This window comes from Erithacus rubecula, assembly GCF_903797595.1.
Source record: "Erithacus rubecula genome assembly, chromosome: 10".
Lineage (NCBI taxonomy): Eukaryota > Metazoa > Chordata > Aves > Passeriformes > Muscicapidae > Erithacus > Erithacus rubecula.
Window position 1 is genome coordinate 13,809,512 of NC_136662.1, and position 12,608 is coordinate 13,822,119.

General features: G+C 42.5%; 2 protein-coding genes across 2 annotated transcripts in view; one reads left to right on the plus strand and one right to left on the minus strand.

The window, feature by feature from the left end:
* LOC306805818 (uricase-like) overlaps positions 1 to 12,608 on the plus strand; it is a 29,671-nt gene that overhangs the window by 11,324 nt on the left and 5,739 nt on the right. The window contains exons 3-4 of the mRNA XM_079314004.1: positions 11,470 to 11,688; positions 12,435 to 12,551. Of these exons, the coding sequence (XP_079170130.1) occupies positions 11,470 to 11,688; positions 12,435 to 12,551 (336 nt within the window). The remainder of the gene's footprint in view (positions 1 to 11,469; positions 11,689 to 12,434; positions 12,552 to 12,608) is intronic.
* On the minus strand, positions 605 to 10,325 carry DNASE2B (deoxyribonuclease 2 beta). Its single transcript, XM_079314000.1, has 6 exons — positions 10,097 to 10,325; positions 6,352 to 6,529; positions 5,010 to 5,091; positions 3,847 to 4,008; positions 2,134 to 2,331; positions 605 to 1,662 (listed from the first exon to the last, which is right to left on the minus strand). Exons 1-6 carry the CDS (start codon positions 10,207 to 10,209, stop codon positions 1,307 to 1,309), a joined length of 1,089 nt encoding a protein of 362 aa, XP_079170126.1. The 5' UTR covers positions 10,210 to 10,325; the 3' UTR covers positions 605 to 1,306.

Here is a 12,608-nt window from a genome sequence, read left to right on the forward strand (position 1 = left end):
ACTGGCTATTATGAAAGCTATTCCTGTACAATTCCCTTCATTATGCAGGCCACATACACTATTCCTATCTCTTCAAGAAATATGCACAAATGTTTTCTAAAATTAATTCTTTTGAAGCTTTGTACTCTTCGTTGTTTGGCTGATTGTTCAGGGCTAAAAGGAAATCTTTGGCAATTTCTTGTGGTTGTGGGGCATTTCTTTATACCTACTTCTGTAGGAAATCAGTGGTAGGGACTATGAACACAGCAAAACAGAAATATCAGTGGGGCAGCCAGATCTTCAGACTGGAGTTTATATTAGCAATTCAGGGGGAAAAAAAAGAGATAGAAACATATAAATATATTTAGGAACATATTAGATACACTTTTGAAATATGAACACAAGAGTGTATTGGGATTTTTCAAATCAGCTTTGTCTTAATAGCAAGACCAAGGTCCTAAGCCTGAGCCTGGAGATACTGAAAATTAACAGCCACATTTCCTGTAATGTGAAAATGTAGGTAAAATAACATCTTTCTTCAAATTTATTCTTATATTAATATTTTTTCTTAATTGTCTCCATTGTTCCTTTGGCAGCTATAAAACATTGTAAATAACCAAAAATGTAAACAGACCATTTTTACTCTTTATTTTGCTTGTTCATATTTTGGAAATGTTTATTTGTTTATAGAATTGCTGTACATTAATAAAAGCACTAGAAATATTCCCAAGCTATTGGTTACAGATAATTTAAAGATTATTTAAAGTTCATTAATTCTCTAAGAAGTAATCACATAAAAATGAGGCCTAACTGTCCTCAGATCTACTCATCTCCCTGTTTGGATCTAATTTTCTTCAGCTCTTTTAGAGATTCAGCCCAAGCTGAGCAGAAATGCTGTGATTTATCTTAACAGTGCCAGAAATCCAGAGCAGTTTTGAAGTATTTGGGGGTACTTATCCCATGCTACCTGCCCAGTCCTGCCCAGCTCATGAGACAGTTTCTGTTGTCCCTCCTGTCCCACATCCAGCCCCACTCCTGAAGTGCCAAGGGATGCCCATGCAGGGTGTGCACAGGGATGTGCTTTGGTGGAATCCCCCCCATCCCATCCCAGTGGGAGGGTGAGAGGAGCCAGGGGAGCAGAGCAGGGCCAGCACACCCCACCACAGGACAGCAGCTACCTTCACCTGCACACCCACAGCTAACCAGGGGACAGCCCAGCACATCCCAAACTCACAGGGTTGCTTGTCAGAGTGAAAATACAGATCAAAGGAGACATTTCCTACAGTTCCATGTACAAAAGGCTGTGCTGGTTGGCAGAAAGGGTTGGTTATAGCTCTCTGGGAGCAGAAGTGCAGCTTTCATAGTGGATTATCAAATGCCTGAAGGCTTTGTAGATCTGTTCGTTCTGGGTGCAGATGAACCCACCACTTCTCCAAGCTTGCTCAGCTGCACGGTTCAAGTCCCCAATGCATGCCCACTGATCTTCATATTTCCTTGAAACAGCCCATTTGGAATGATCATTAATGGAATGAAAGGTGGAGTTCAATGGCAGCCCTATTATGTTGATGTTGTAGACGTGGTAGTCAAGAGAGCAATTTGAGTAAAGCTTTTCACCAGAACGCTGCCAGGATTCAGCCAACAAATCAGTCTTCAGCTCCTGAGCCATCCAGGCCACATAGATATCTATGGAACAACACAGGGTGAGGGCAATCAGTGTTTCATGTTCCTTCATTTAGGAACAGACTGAAAAGCATAATCTTCAAGTTTATTTCTACTTTTTCTCCTTCTATTGAACCTGTTACAAACAAACAGCATGAAAAAAGGGAAAGGACAAAAATTTGGAAGCCTTCTTCATAACAAAAACACCCAGATGGCTCAAAACCCCTATTTCTTCTTTGTTGTTACTGTTGAATAATGGAACATAATTTTCTTGAAAATCTAACTGTTGAATACCTTAGGATAGACCAGACAGCTTTCTGTTTTGTGGGGCTGAGAGAACATTAGGATGGGACAGCACACCTTGCCCTATTACATTTATTTCTGAAGCTGAACTTCTTTTTCCCCCCATCAGAGAGAATATGAATTTAAAATAATTTATTAATTCATATTTTCAGAATTAATTGAGAATGTGGACAGAGCAAAAGGTTCTCTTACCATCTATGAACAAGTGTGACTTTGCAAAGTGGAGAAAGGTTTCCCCACCAGCTGACTGGAGCTTGGAGAGATGGTGCAAGGGGACTGAGGGCAGCCTAGACTTTGCACAGAGCTTCTGGAGATTTGGGAGATCAGCTTGGAAGATGTCAGGGATGGAACAGCTGTAGATTCCTGGATTATAACTCAGCATCTGTTGGTCTGAGAAAAAGCCACAGAAATGAACACATCCAGGATTAAACTGGGTTAAAGAAAAGCAATTCAGAAAGCAAAGTTCTGTTTTGGACAGAAAACCTAAATCCTTCTTAACTCATCCAGGAGACAGGTTGTGAAGATTAAGTGTCAAAGTATCTTATTTTAGCAACCAAGAATTTGTGTATTGCTTTGTATTCTGACTGGGCCTGCAGCACAAAGACTGGCTGTGAGAGTATTCTCAGGCTTCCCACTTACACCTCATCATTTCCAGCAGAACTGTTAATTGGTGTTCTTGGTCCACTGCCACTTCCACCCATGCTCATCTTCAAGCCTCTCTGCACCCACAGAGCACTTAGACATCACTTGTAAATCCAAATCTGTCTGCATTTACAGGACAAGTTTCCAGTCAGTTACAGCTGCCAAGCCAAATGCAAACAGAGGAGCTGCCAAAGGGTCTAGTTTGGTTTTAGGGAGAACAGAACTTGACTTTCAGCAGCTGGATTGAACCTGCAGAAGAAATCTCCTTTTCTGAACACTGCACAGCTCAACTGTAGAAGTCCTAGCCATGAATAGCACAAACAGCAAGGGAGCAAATGGGCTCATTAGGTAAGCTCATGGAAGACCAGTCCATCAGAAACATTCCAGTCTTTCTGGCTCAGGAAATCCCTGAACCACAGATTAGCAGAAGTTGGGAGGATGAGGCAGGAAAAGCACTAGCATAATGCACCTCATATTTTTTTGTCCTCTTCTGCTAAACACATGCAAAGATGTGTTTCCACAACAGGAACCTGGGTTAGATAGCTCTGGGGTGTGGCCAGTCTGGCAATTTGCACAGCATGTGTCTTTCAGAAATATGGTTTGAGGTTTGTAACTGAGAGAAGAGTGAAAAAACAGTGTGCAAAGAGTTGAGGACTTCTTGTAATGTCTTTCAATATCCCTTTTCAGGATTCCAGTACCAGTTATCACTGCCAGATAGTTCTGAATCTTGCAGCTACATTTTGTTGGGTTTTGGGTTTTTTAAATATTTAGTATTGGCAACTTTTGCAGCAAAGAAATACCTGGGAAAATTCAAGGTGCTATTTAATCCATCCCTCATATTTCTGATGAGTCAAGGCTACTACTCCAGTTCAAGCAGTGGCTGCCTTACATTTTTAGAGCTGTAGATGACTGTTGCTGACTGAGCAATTACTGTTAAAATTTATTAATCATCCTACTTTGTATTTCCAAAGAATTTTGTTTGCATGGATTGTGTTTACTCTTGATATGCACTTGTGACTATTATTATCCTAACAGACCCCCACAGGGAGATGAAAACAGAGTGGAAGAGTGAATTTCCCAGATTCACACAGGAAATCATTGGATAAATGCAACTGAAGCCAAGAATGCTCTTTCCGGGCCCCTCTTGGTTTCCCAACATCACAAAAAAAGTTCAAGGACAAGGAATTTTTGAGGTGAAACCTCATGGAAAGCAGTCAGAGAGGTGTGGTGGGACAAAGTTTCTTAGGGAGAAGCTGTTCATACCTATTTCTGTGAACTGATCGTATTTGAAGGTTATACAGATGGCTGTCTGTCCAAAGGACTCCCCAGAAGATGGATACCCATAACCATGCTCAGGGCTGGGAGGGAACAGGGGCACACTGTGAATCACCCAGAAGCCTTGTGATTTATCCAACAGCAGAAATCCTGCCAAAATAAAAGTTACTGGAAATTAATTAAGGAGGAAAAAACACTGAGATGATAGAACTGTGCCCTAATACTTTGGTTTTGCTGCTGCAGAAACCACATTTCAATGTGTTAATGTCTACAGCAAGCTGTTGTAGAGTAGATTAATAGACCATAGGAGATACTAATATTGTATTAAAATTGCATCAGTTCTTTTCTGCATAGCTCAAACTGTCATCATGTTTTATTTGAAAAAAGTCCTCTCACACCCCCTTCCTCTGCTCAAATTTTGTCTTCAAGAGTTCTGACAATTTAGTGGTTGTGACCCTCTCTCCATTGTTCATCTTTCTTCACTTCAAATATTCACTGGATAAGGGGAAACATTCCATCAATAGCATGTGTTCTTCCCCAGACCACAGTGTCCCCCATGGGGAAGCAGCAGAGACAGGCTGTGCTTCTCCCCTCCAGGGTGGTTCATGGCTCCTGAGCTGTGCCCATTGCTGCAGCCTGGAAACACAGCCCTGAAAAATGGGCTCACTTCTACATCAGGCTGGGTAAACCCATCTGCTTCCTCAGGGGAACATTTAAACTCCACTGAAGTTTACACTTATTTAAAGTCTCCATTTTCTGTAACTTCATCCTACAGTGCTTCCATGATCTTGGCAGCAGTTTCTTGTCCCAGAAAGTTTGGAGGGGTTTCTGTTGAGTGTATCTATCTCTTCACATCTTGTACTGCTTTGCCATCAGGCACAGGATGGTGCTAAAAGGATTTGTATTAGTTTCAATTCTTAAAATAAAGAGTCCATAAGCCCCAAGATCCTTCAACCAGCACGGGTGTAGCAAAACCAAAATTGAAGCTGCAGCATAGGTAACCACACACAAAAACCACACACCATGCAAATCACTCTTCAGTTTTGCTTTAGGCAGGAATTTTAGATATGCAGATAGACAAACAGACAGATATGTAGATGCTATCAACAACTTGAGAAAAATAAAAATATTATTTGGGACTCTCCCTGTACCTTTGGTGTGTCCACATTTTGATCCTTTGGAGTCTGATTCAGGGATCTCATCGTTGTATATTGCATATGCAGTGGTGTTCCTCTGCAAGGAAACACACATTTCTGAAATATGACATTCAGTAAAAGGAAAGTATTTAAGCAAACATCTGCTGGGAACAAAAGAAAGAATTCGGGATTCCTCTGTGTGAACATCACAAACCTAATCCTGCTGCCACTTCAGCTGCACAGTCTCCACAGACATTACAGTAAAATAAACCTGAAGACTCAGCATTAGGGTCTCAGCTGACATGAAGTGGAAGTGCTCTCAGTCACTGCAGCAGCCCTTTCCCAAGGGTTGAATATGCTTGCTAAGCCAGTTTACAGGGGTTTAGTGGGCACTTGCTTGCAAAGAGGTTCCACTCTGTTTTCTGGGCCTCTCTCTGATTTAGCAATGAGATCTGGTAAAAATATTTGCTGAGTAAAAATAGACATGACAACTGTTCTTTTGAAGGGCAAGCAATTGAAGCTTTTTTTGCAAAATATTTGCATACAGCCACACCTTATTTCCCTGAATAGAGAGCTTCAAAGGAGTTGGGACATGCCTTCCCTCCCAATGTAATACGAGTTTGTAAACAATTTATTACAGCTACAGCAACACCTGGGATAGGACAGTTTTCCAGGCTGCCAACATTTGAGTGACTTCTGGTCGTCTCTTCTACACACAAATTGATTGCACCCTACCACAAAGCCACAGGAGAAATGCACAGACACACCCAGACTCCCAACAATACTACATAGATGGGGAAAAATAATTATAGGGAGATCTTGTGATATTGTACAATCACTTCACACAAATGTAAGTGAGGTGTCTCAGTGTGGGAGCAAATAAGAAGGTCAACAAGCAGCATATCACTGCTGGAGCAGTCACAGTGATTTCAAGGGGACGATGGAAACCCAGATTTGATTTGAGTCACAGTATGAAACACATGCACATAGGATGGCTTAGAACAAGTGTCTGTAACAATTACCACTGACCTTGGTTTGAATTCACAACTTCAGATGTTGCTCAACATGAATTGCAGAAAAGAAGCCAAAGGGAGAATGTATAAGCACTCTATTTTTGGTGGACAATACTCTAACTACATGAAAAGCTTGACTAGAGATTACCAATTTGAGGATTATCCCTAATTGTAGGCAAAACTGCAAGTAATGTGCCCAACTGTCAAGGTGCTCCTCCCCTCTATGTGTTTTAGCAGATCTATCACTCAGACCTGGCCTTAAGTCCCTGTTTTGGGTACTTTCATGTCATCTGCACATAAGGTGTATCAAGTAACCACACTAACAATAATCAAATGTCACTTGCCTTGGATTCATAGGTTTCATACAGCTGCTGCAGTGTTTGTCCCAGAGCACCCTGTGTCATGTTGATGAGGTATTTCCCAAGCTGCCACTGGGGAGCCAGGGCATCCATGTACAGGTATTCCAGTCCCAGCATGGGAATCTGTCCTTTGGCATGTTTTGGCAGCTTGTAAAGAGCGAACCTGCAACAGTGAAGAGCAATTGGTTTTTTTCCACCACCCTGTTAGAATGCATGCATCAGTATCTCCTTCCCTGAGGAGGGTGAATCCAGGGATGCCTGGGCTGGAGAGGGAGCAGCGTGGACATCTCAGCCTCAAAGCAATGACCCAGCCCAGGAACCAGCTGCAGTTTGGCAGCACAGTCCCTGCTCCAGACAAATTAGTTCTGCTTTTCAGCAAGCAAGGGAGCCTGATCCAGCACCAAACTCCTGTTGGCCAGACTGCTGTTGTTATCCCTGAAGAATTTGAGGTAGCTTTGGTTGAGTCCATGAAATTCCTATTGCTCCTGGTTCTGGTAAAGAACCTCAGGTCCCAAACCCAGTCTTATATTCCCCCAGAACAAGCTATATATTATATAAATATGGCTTTATATGAAATAGCTAAAATTAGATATTTAAATTTAAAATGTATTATATTAATCACAAAATAGGTTTAAAACAAAATGATACAATGTGGTCCCAATCCTACTTTTCATGACAGGCTTGCACCCTGATGAACTGTTGCAGACTGGAAATTTTCAAGCCATTAGCCAGGAATACAAATCTCTTCATAATTGTATAGTACTCAATATTTTCAGTAAATGGCTCAGTTCATACTAAGGCTCCTGATAAAGTAAACAAGTTTTCCCACTGCACAAATCCATGGGATTAATCACAATGTAATTAATTCAGCCACTTTCTCTAAGGGCTGTAATTGAGTAATTTGCTATTAATGTCAACAGTAAGGACTGAGTGGCATTATTTTCAATCTATACTATTTAACAGAAATGCAGTCTGTGCTTAATCCCTCCAGTATCTCAGGAGGATTAAACCTTGCCCAGTAGACTTACAGGCTCAAGTTGGTCACAAAAGACATCTCCAAACACAGGTAAGAAGTGGCAGGAAAACATCTTGTTAGAGAATATTTAATCCATGGGAAATGTACATGTACATGTACAGGCAGAAAAAAACCAAAAAAACACACATTAATGGTGGTACTGGGAATCCACCTGCATTGCCACTGACTGATCTCCCTAAAGTATCTCAGGAGAAATAATTTCTGATGACAGATCATAGAGAAGAAAGTGATTTATATAATTAGGCTGGGGAGAGTGGTCTGTGCCTACACATGCACCAGGAGTCACTAAAATCCCTTTGTTTGAAATAAAGATTTGAAATTAAGATTTGGAGAGGAATAGCAGTAGTTACAGTAGTGAGAGCTGATCCAGGAATTAGTAGATTAAGCCTTTCCAAACTACTTTGAAACCTACTGAAAGATTTATGCTCTGGAAGTGTTTACAGCCTTGCATCTGACAAATCCACCTTAGCAGATACATTTATGAAATGGTAGTCAGTGAGCTGTCAGGAAATTGCCTGCCAATTCCCACTGCATACATGTTTTGTCTCTTTCCAGAAAGCCAGATGAGTGTATTACCAATTAAAGTTGTATAAAATCCTTATTGCTATTTGTGCACAGGAAATTTCTCAAGAACTTAAGCATTTGGGAAGCAAAGTAGAAGTTATTTTCCTGAGAACCAATAAAAAGCAAATCTGCTTAGACCAGATTAGCATTATCACATTGTTTACTTGGGACTGAACATGATTTACAAGCAAGAATCACATCTTTACTTCTTCCCTTCCTCCCCATCCCCTTAAAAAAAGCCCAAACAAACAATATGCATGGTTGCTTCAGTCCTTGACTCAACATTTCTCAGAAAGCATAGTTCTGGCTTTTATTTGCATGGAAGGCTTCCCACAGAATACAGTGAGTCTAGATGAATAAAGCAAGGACTCTGCCCAGAGAGCTGATCCTGTGGCCATGTGCCCTGGAGCCCCTGTGGGAGGTGCAGTGAGGATTGTGGGATGAGATCCCAAGGGAAATGAAAACACAGGAGACGTCTGCCCACCCAGGTACTGTGTGTAGGGAGGAGCTGCCAGCCCAGCTGGGGAGCACAGATGGGATCAGGTCAGATAAAGCAAGTGATTCCTCTGGTCCAGTGGCAAATTAAAGGGTGAGTGAATACTGAGTAATTATGTAATACTGCAGGGTGAAACCACTGCCAGCAGGAACCCACATAAACCTCTTGCTAACTGAAAATAATGCAGTGCTGTTTGTTTGAAAGGGCATTGACATCTCTTGTTTAAGAGGAGGTTCTCAGCATTTTCAGTTCTTCTTCTCCATCAGCTTCATCACAACCAAAGCCAGAATCCAAAGGCTGACTCTTTCTTCTCAATAAACCAGGATGACCCCAGCAGACAGACAAGTTTCTCTTCTTTTGATGAGGGCATATTGAATAGGAAACCCCCCTGTCCTACCTGCTAAATTTGTGAAAGAGAACATGGATTTGCCTGTGTAGACCCCCAGGTTTCTCCTGGAACAGGCCCAATGTCACTGGCATTCACACAGGTGAATTACCACTAGCCCTAGCCTTCAAAGAATTTCTCAGAAAACTTTAATGTAAAAATTGTCTTCATTTGAGAAATGGACAGTTTATATATATATATATATGTTTGGTTGTTTTTTTGTGTTGGTTTGTTTTTCACAAAAAATCCTCATTCTGCAAGGAATAATTCCAGTTTAGGAGAAGTGAAATATCTCATACCTTTATGTTCCTGGGTAGCTGCACCAACTAAGAGTCTGATTCCTGGAAAATGTACATTATCCAGAAGGGCCCTGGCAAAGGTGGCAAGCCATAGGGGTGGAATAGACCCTCACACATTTGATGCTAAACCTGCCTTGTGCTCCTGCCTGTGACGAGAAGAAAAGCTCCTGCCTTCCCTGCAGTCAACTCCGTGTGCAAGGAAAGGGATGGACCTACTTCTTTAGAACTTGTACCCAAACTAATCGTCAACAAGAAAAACATTTTTCTTTTGAAATTGGTTGATACTTATCTTCAGGAACCTTACGTGCTCTTTTTAAATGAGAGCCCTCATTTCACTTTTTAAACCTGGGCTGGATGTTACGCAGCTGTGCTTCGCGTCTTGTCACCCTGAAAGCGCACGGATCCAGTGGATGGTTTAGCCCCCGGAGCTGGCTCGCTGCTGGCGCTGGGATGGCCCGGGCGGCTCCGTGGCGGAGGGAGCGACTTCAGCCCCAGCCACGGGCACAGCGGCTTGGCCAGGCTGCTGCCGCCAGCCCGGGCTCAGCCCCGCTGCCCCTCCGTGCCGGAGAAGGGGAATAAGATCAGGGAGGGTGCTCGGCACCGGCCCAAGGGCGAGCGGGCGCTTTCCCACTCGGCGCCTTGGCACCCAACACACGTTATGGCTCCCTTTGATCAGGAGACGCGAACGCCGCGTAAAACCGTCATTATTTGATTATCCTGCAGTTAGTCATGATGCAGCACGGTGGTTGGTTCAGGGAAATGAAATCAGATTCCAATAATTTATCCGAGTTTTTTCAAACGCCGTGTTCAGTCACTACTCACGGGCCAACAGCGCCGAACCAGCGACTCCCTTCGCATTGCCTCTCGGTGACCCACCCACTTCCCGCGGTTTGATCTCCTTCTACTTATTTACTCACCCAGCCTCTCTGCCCTGCTCGGTGTTTACTCACCAATCCACCGTCTGCCCCGCTTCGTTCCTGCAGGAAATCCCAGCTGCCCACAGGGGCACGGAGGAGAGCAGCAGCAGCACGGCAGGCTGGCACCAGGCAGATGCCGCGGGCATTTTGGTTCGCCGGCCGCGCAGGGCGAGCCCCAGCGGCTGTAAAAGCAGAAGTCGGGCTGCGTTAGCTGTCAGCAGCTCCTGCCCACGGAGCGGGGAGCACACCCCGCACGGCCCGGCCAGCCGCGCTCCCGCCACGGACAAGCGCTCCTGGGAGCCGCCGGAAACTGATACGAGTTCTTTGGGCAGCGAAGTGGCAGTGACAAGTTATGCTTTTGACAGAAAACAATATTTTGACTATTTAGAATACTCATAGTATTCCGCTTTAAAAAAAACTCCAACCTGCAGATACTGAAACCGTTTGTGTTTTCGTTTTAGTGCTCCGTGACCGACGTACAGATTTTTCACAACTATCTGAAAACCCCCCTGGTGTTCAGACAAGTAAAACAACATCCTTTGCAGCTCTGCTTCTCCGCCCAGCCCTCGCAGTGAGCGCAGGCTCCGGCGCTGGGGAGCTCCAGCCAGCCCTGGGATTGACCCCTCTCTGATCTCCGCTCTTACCAAAGCAATTGACGGACAATCAGCTAACGCTTTTACCCCCACTATTTTAAAAGTGCATTAGCATTTCTCTTTGGAACAGACATATCTGAATTGAGCAATTTCACATCTGATAATCTTTTAGCAACTCACACATAAAAAGCTTCACTTTATATATTTTGGCGTGGGAAATGATCTTTCTTTCTCCTCATGATGCCTACATGAAAAGGGGCCGATTTGCATTAAAAGTTGTTGATATGGAGCACGGGATATTTCAGCCCCATGGACAGTCTAGTGCAATAAGCTCTGGATATTTTAGCACAACAGAAATCCTCACAACCTTTGCAGAATTTTGTCACCTTGCTAGTACAGCCTCTCCAGCACTGTAAGAGGTGTGTAAATAGAGTGTGTTTGACAGAAACAGGGTAAAAATAATAGGGCAATATAGGCAAATTATTCAGGAGAAGAGACTCAGTGAAGGTCAGGACTAATTCACAGATGACAAATGAGAGACTAGGTCACTGTGACTCCTTTCTATAAACTGTCCCCCAGAAAATTTTAAAATTTTATCACAGCTGCTACTAATATAATAGTAATAATAATCTCCTAAAGCACTTTTTCTTCCCATCAGGACTCTGCAATTTATAATGAAAATTTTCTCATTACCACAGGCAACTACAAAAATAAAGGCCATAAGCACTGTTTACGTTTCATTGACATTGTTTCACAATAGCTTCACTCGGGCTTCCCCTGCATTTCCTTACCACTGCCACGTTTTCTTTGCAGATCAATGACATTGAAGTCCTCAACTGTGAATATGGCAAGAATACAATCAAGTTCCTTCGCCTTCACAGAGAGGGAAAGAAGCATTTTGTTAAAGAAGTGGAAGTGTGTGCGCATCTCCGGCTGACTTCACCCCAGGAGTACCTGGAAGGAAACAATTCTCTTGTGATACCTACGGACACCATAAAGAACATTGTCCTTGTGTTGGCCAAAAAAAATGGGGTATTTTTTTGTTTTATAACTAGCCTTGCTGTTTCTTACAACTCCATTTGGAAGTATTAGTTATACTAATTTTTATTTTCAATTGGCATATCAGATCAGTAGCAAAGTAATTTTCAGTGATTTGAGAGAGTTTTCCTCCTCCACTGCTTGTCCTGTGGACTCTTTCTTAGTTTACCAAAGCCTTTTTTCTCAAGAGCTAACAGTTTTTTGTGGAATATAAAAGCCATCTTTTTTAAAAATTTAAATTTAATATCCCATGATCCTGCATTATTCCTATACATTTTTAAACAGAGGGTCCCAAAGTATGGGACTGCTCTTAATTCTGTACTCTTTCTGCCATCAGTTGCATGTATTGTAATGGCAATCTAAATTTCTCCATAGTGAAATCCCATCTTTACCCTGAAAAACTTCATTAGAATATCACCATATGAATCAGAATAATAATGATAAATTATTATTCCAGCATTACATCCTCACAGCATAAGACTCCTGCAGCAGTTTCACTCAGTCCAAGAACTGCAGCTCACTGTACCACAGAATGGGAGATTTTTGACACAACTGTAGCTGCTCTTTGCAGTGTATGCTGCAAGCTGGTCAAATGACTGGGCACAGCAAGCCAAGCTAGAAATATGAGAAATGTGTTTTTAACCACACTGATTCTTCCCAAACACTTACAACAACCAGAAAAATCTACTTTTGTACATGAGGTAATTGCCTCTTTCTAATAATACTGTTTGCTGCCTTAGATCCCAAGTTTAGAACAATTTGCTATAGATATCTGCAATCACTTCATGACAACATTTTGCCAAGTGGCGTACGTCAAAACCTACGTTCAAGAAGTACCATGGCAACGTCTGCATGAGGTATCTAAAATACTAATGCATTCCATTTCTTTATGCTGTAGTAATTCCTCACTCTCT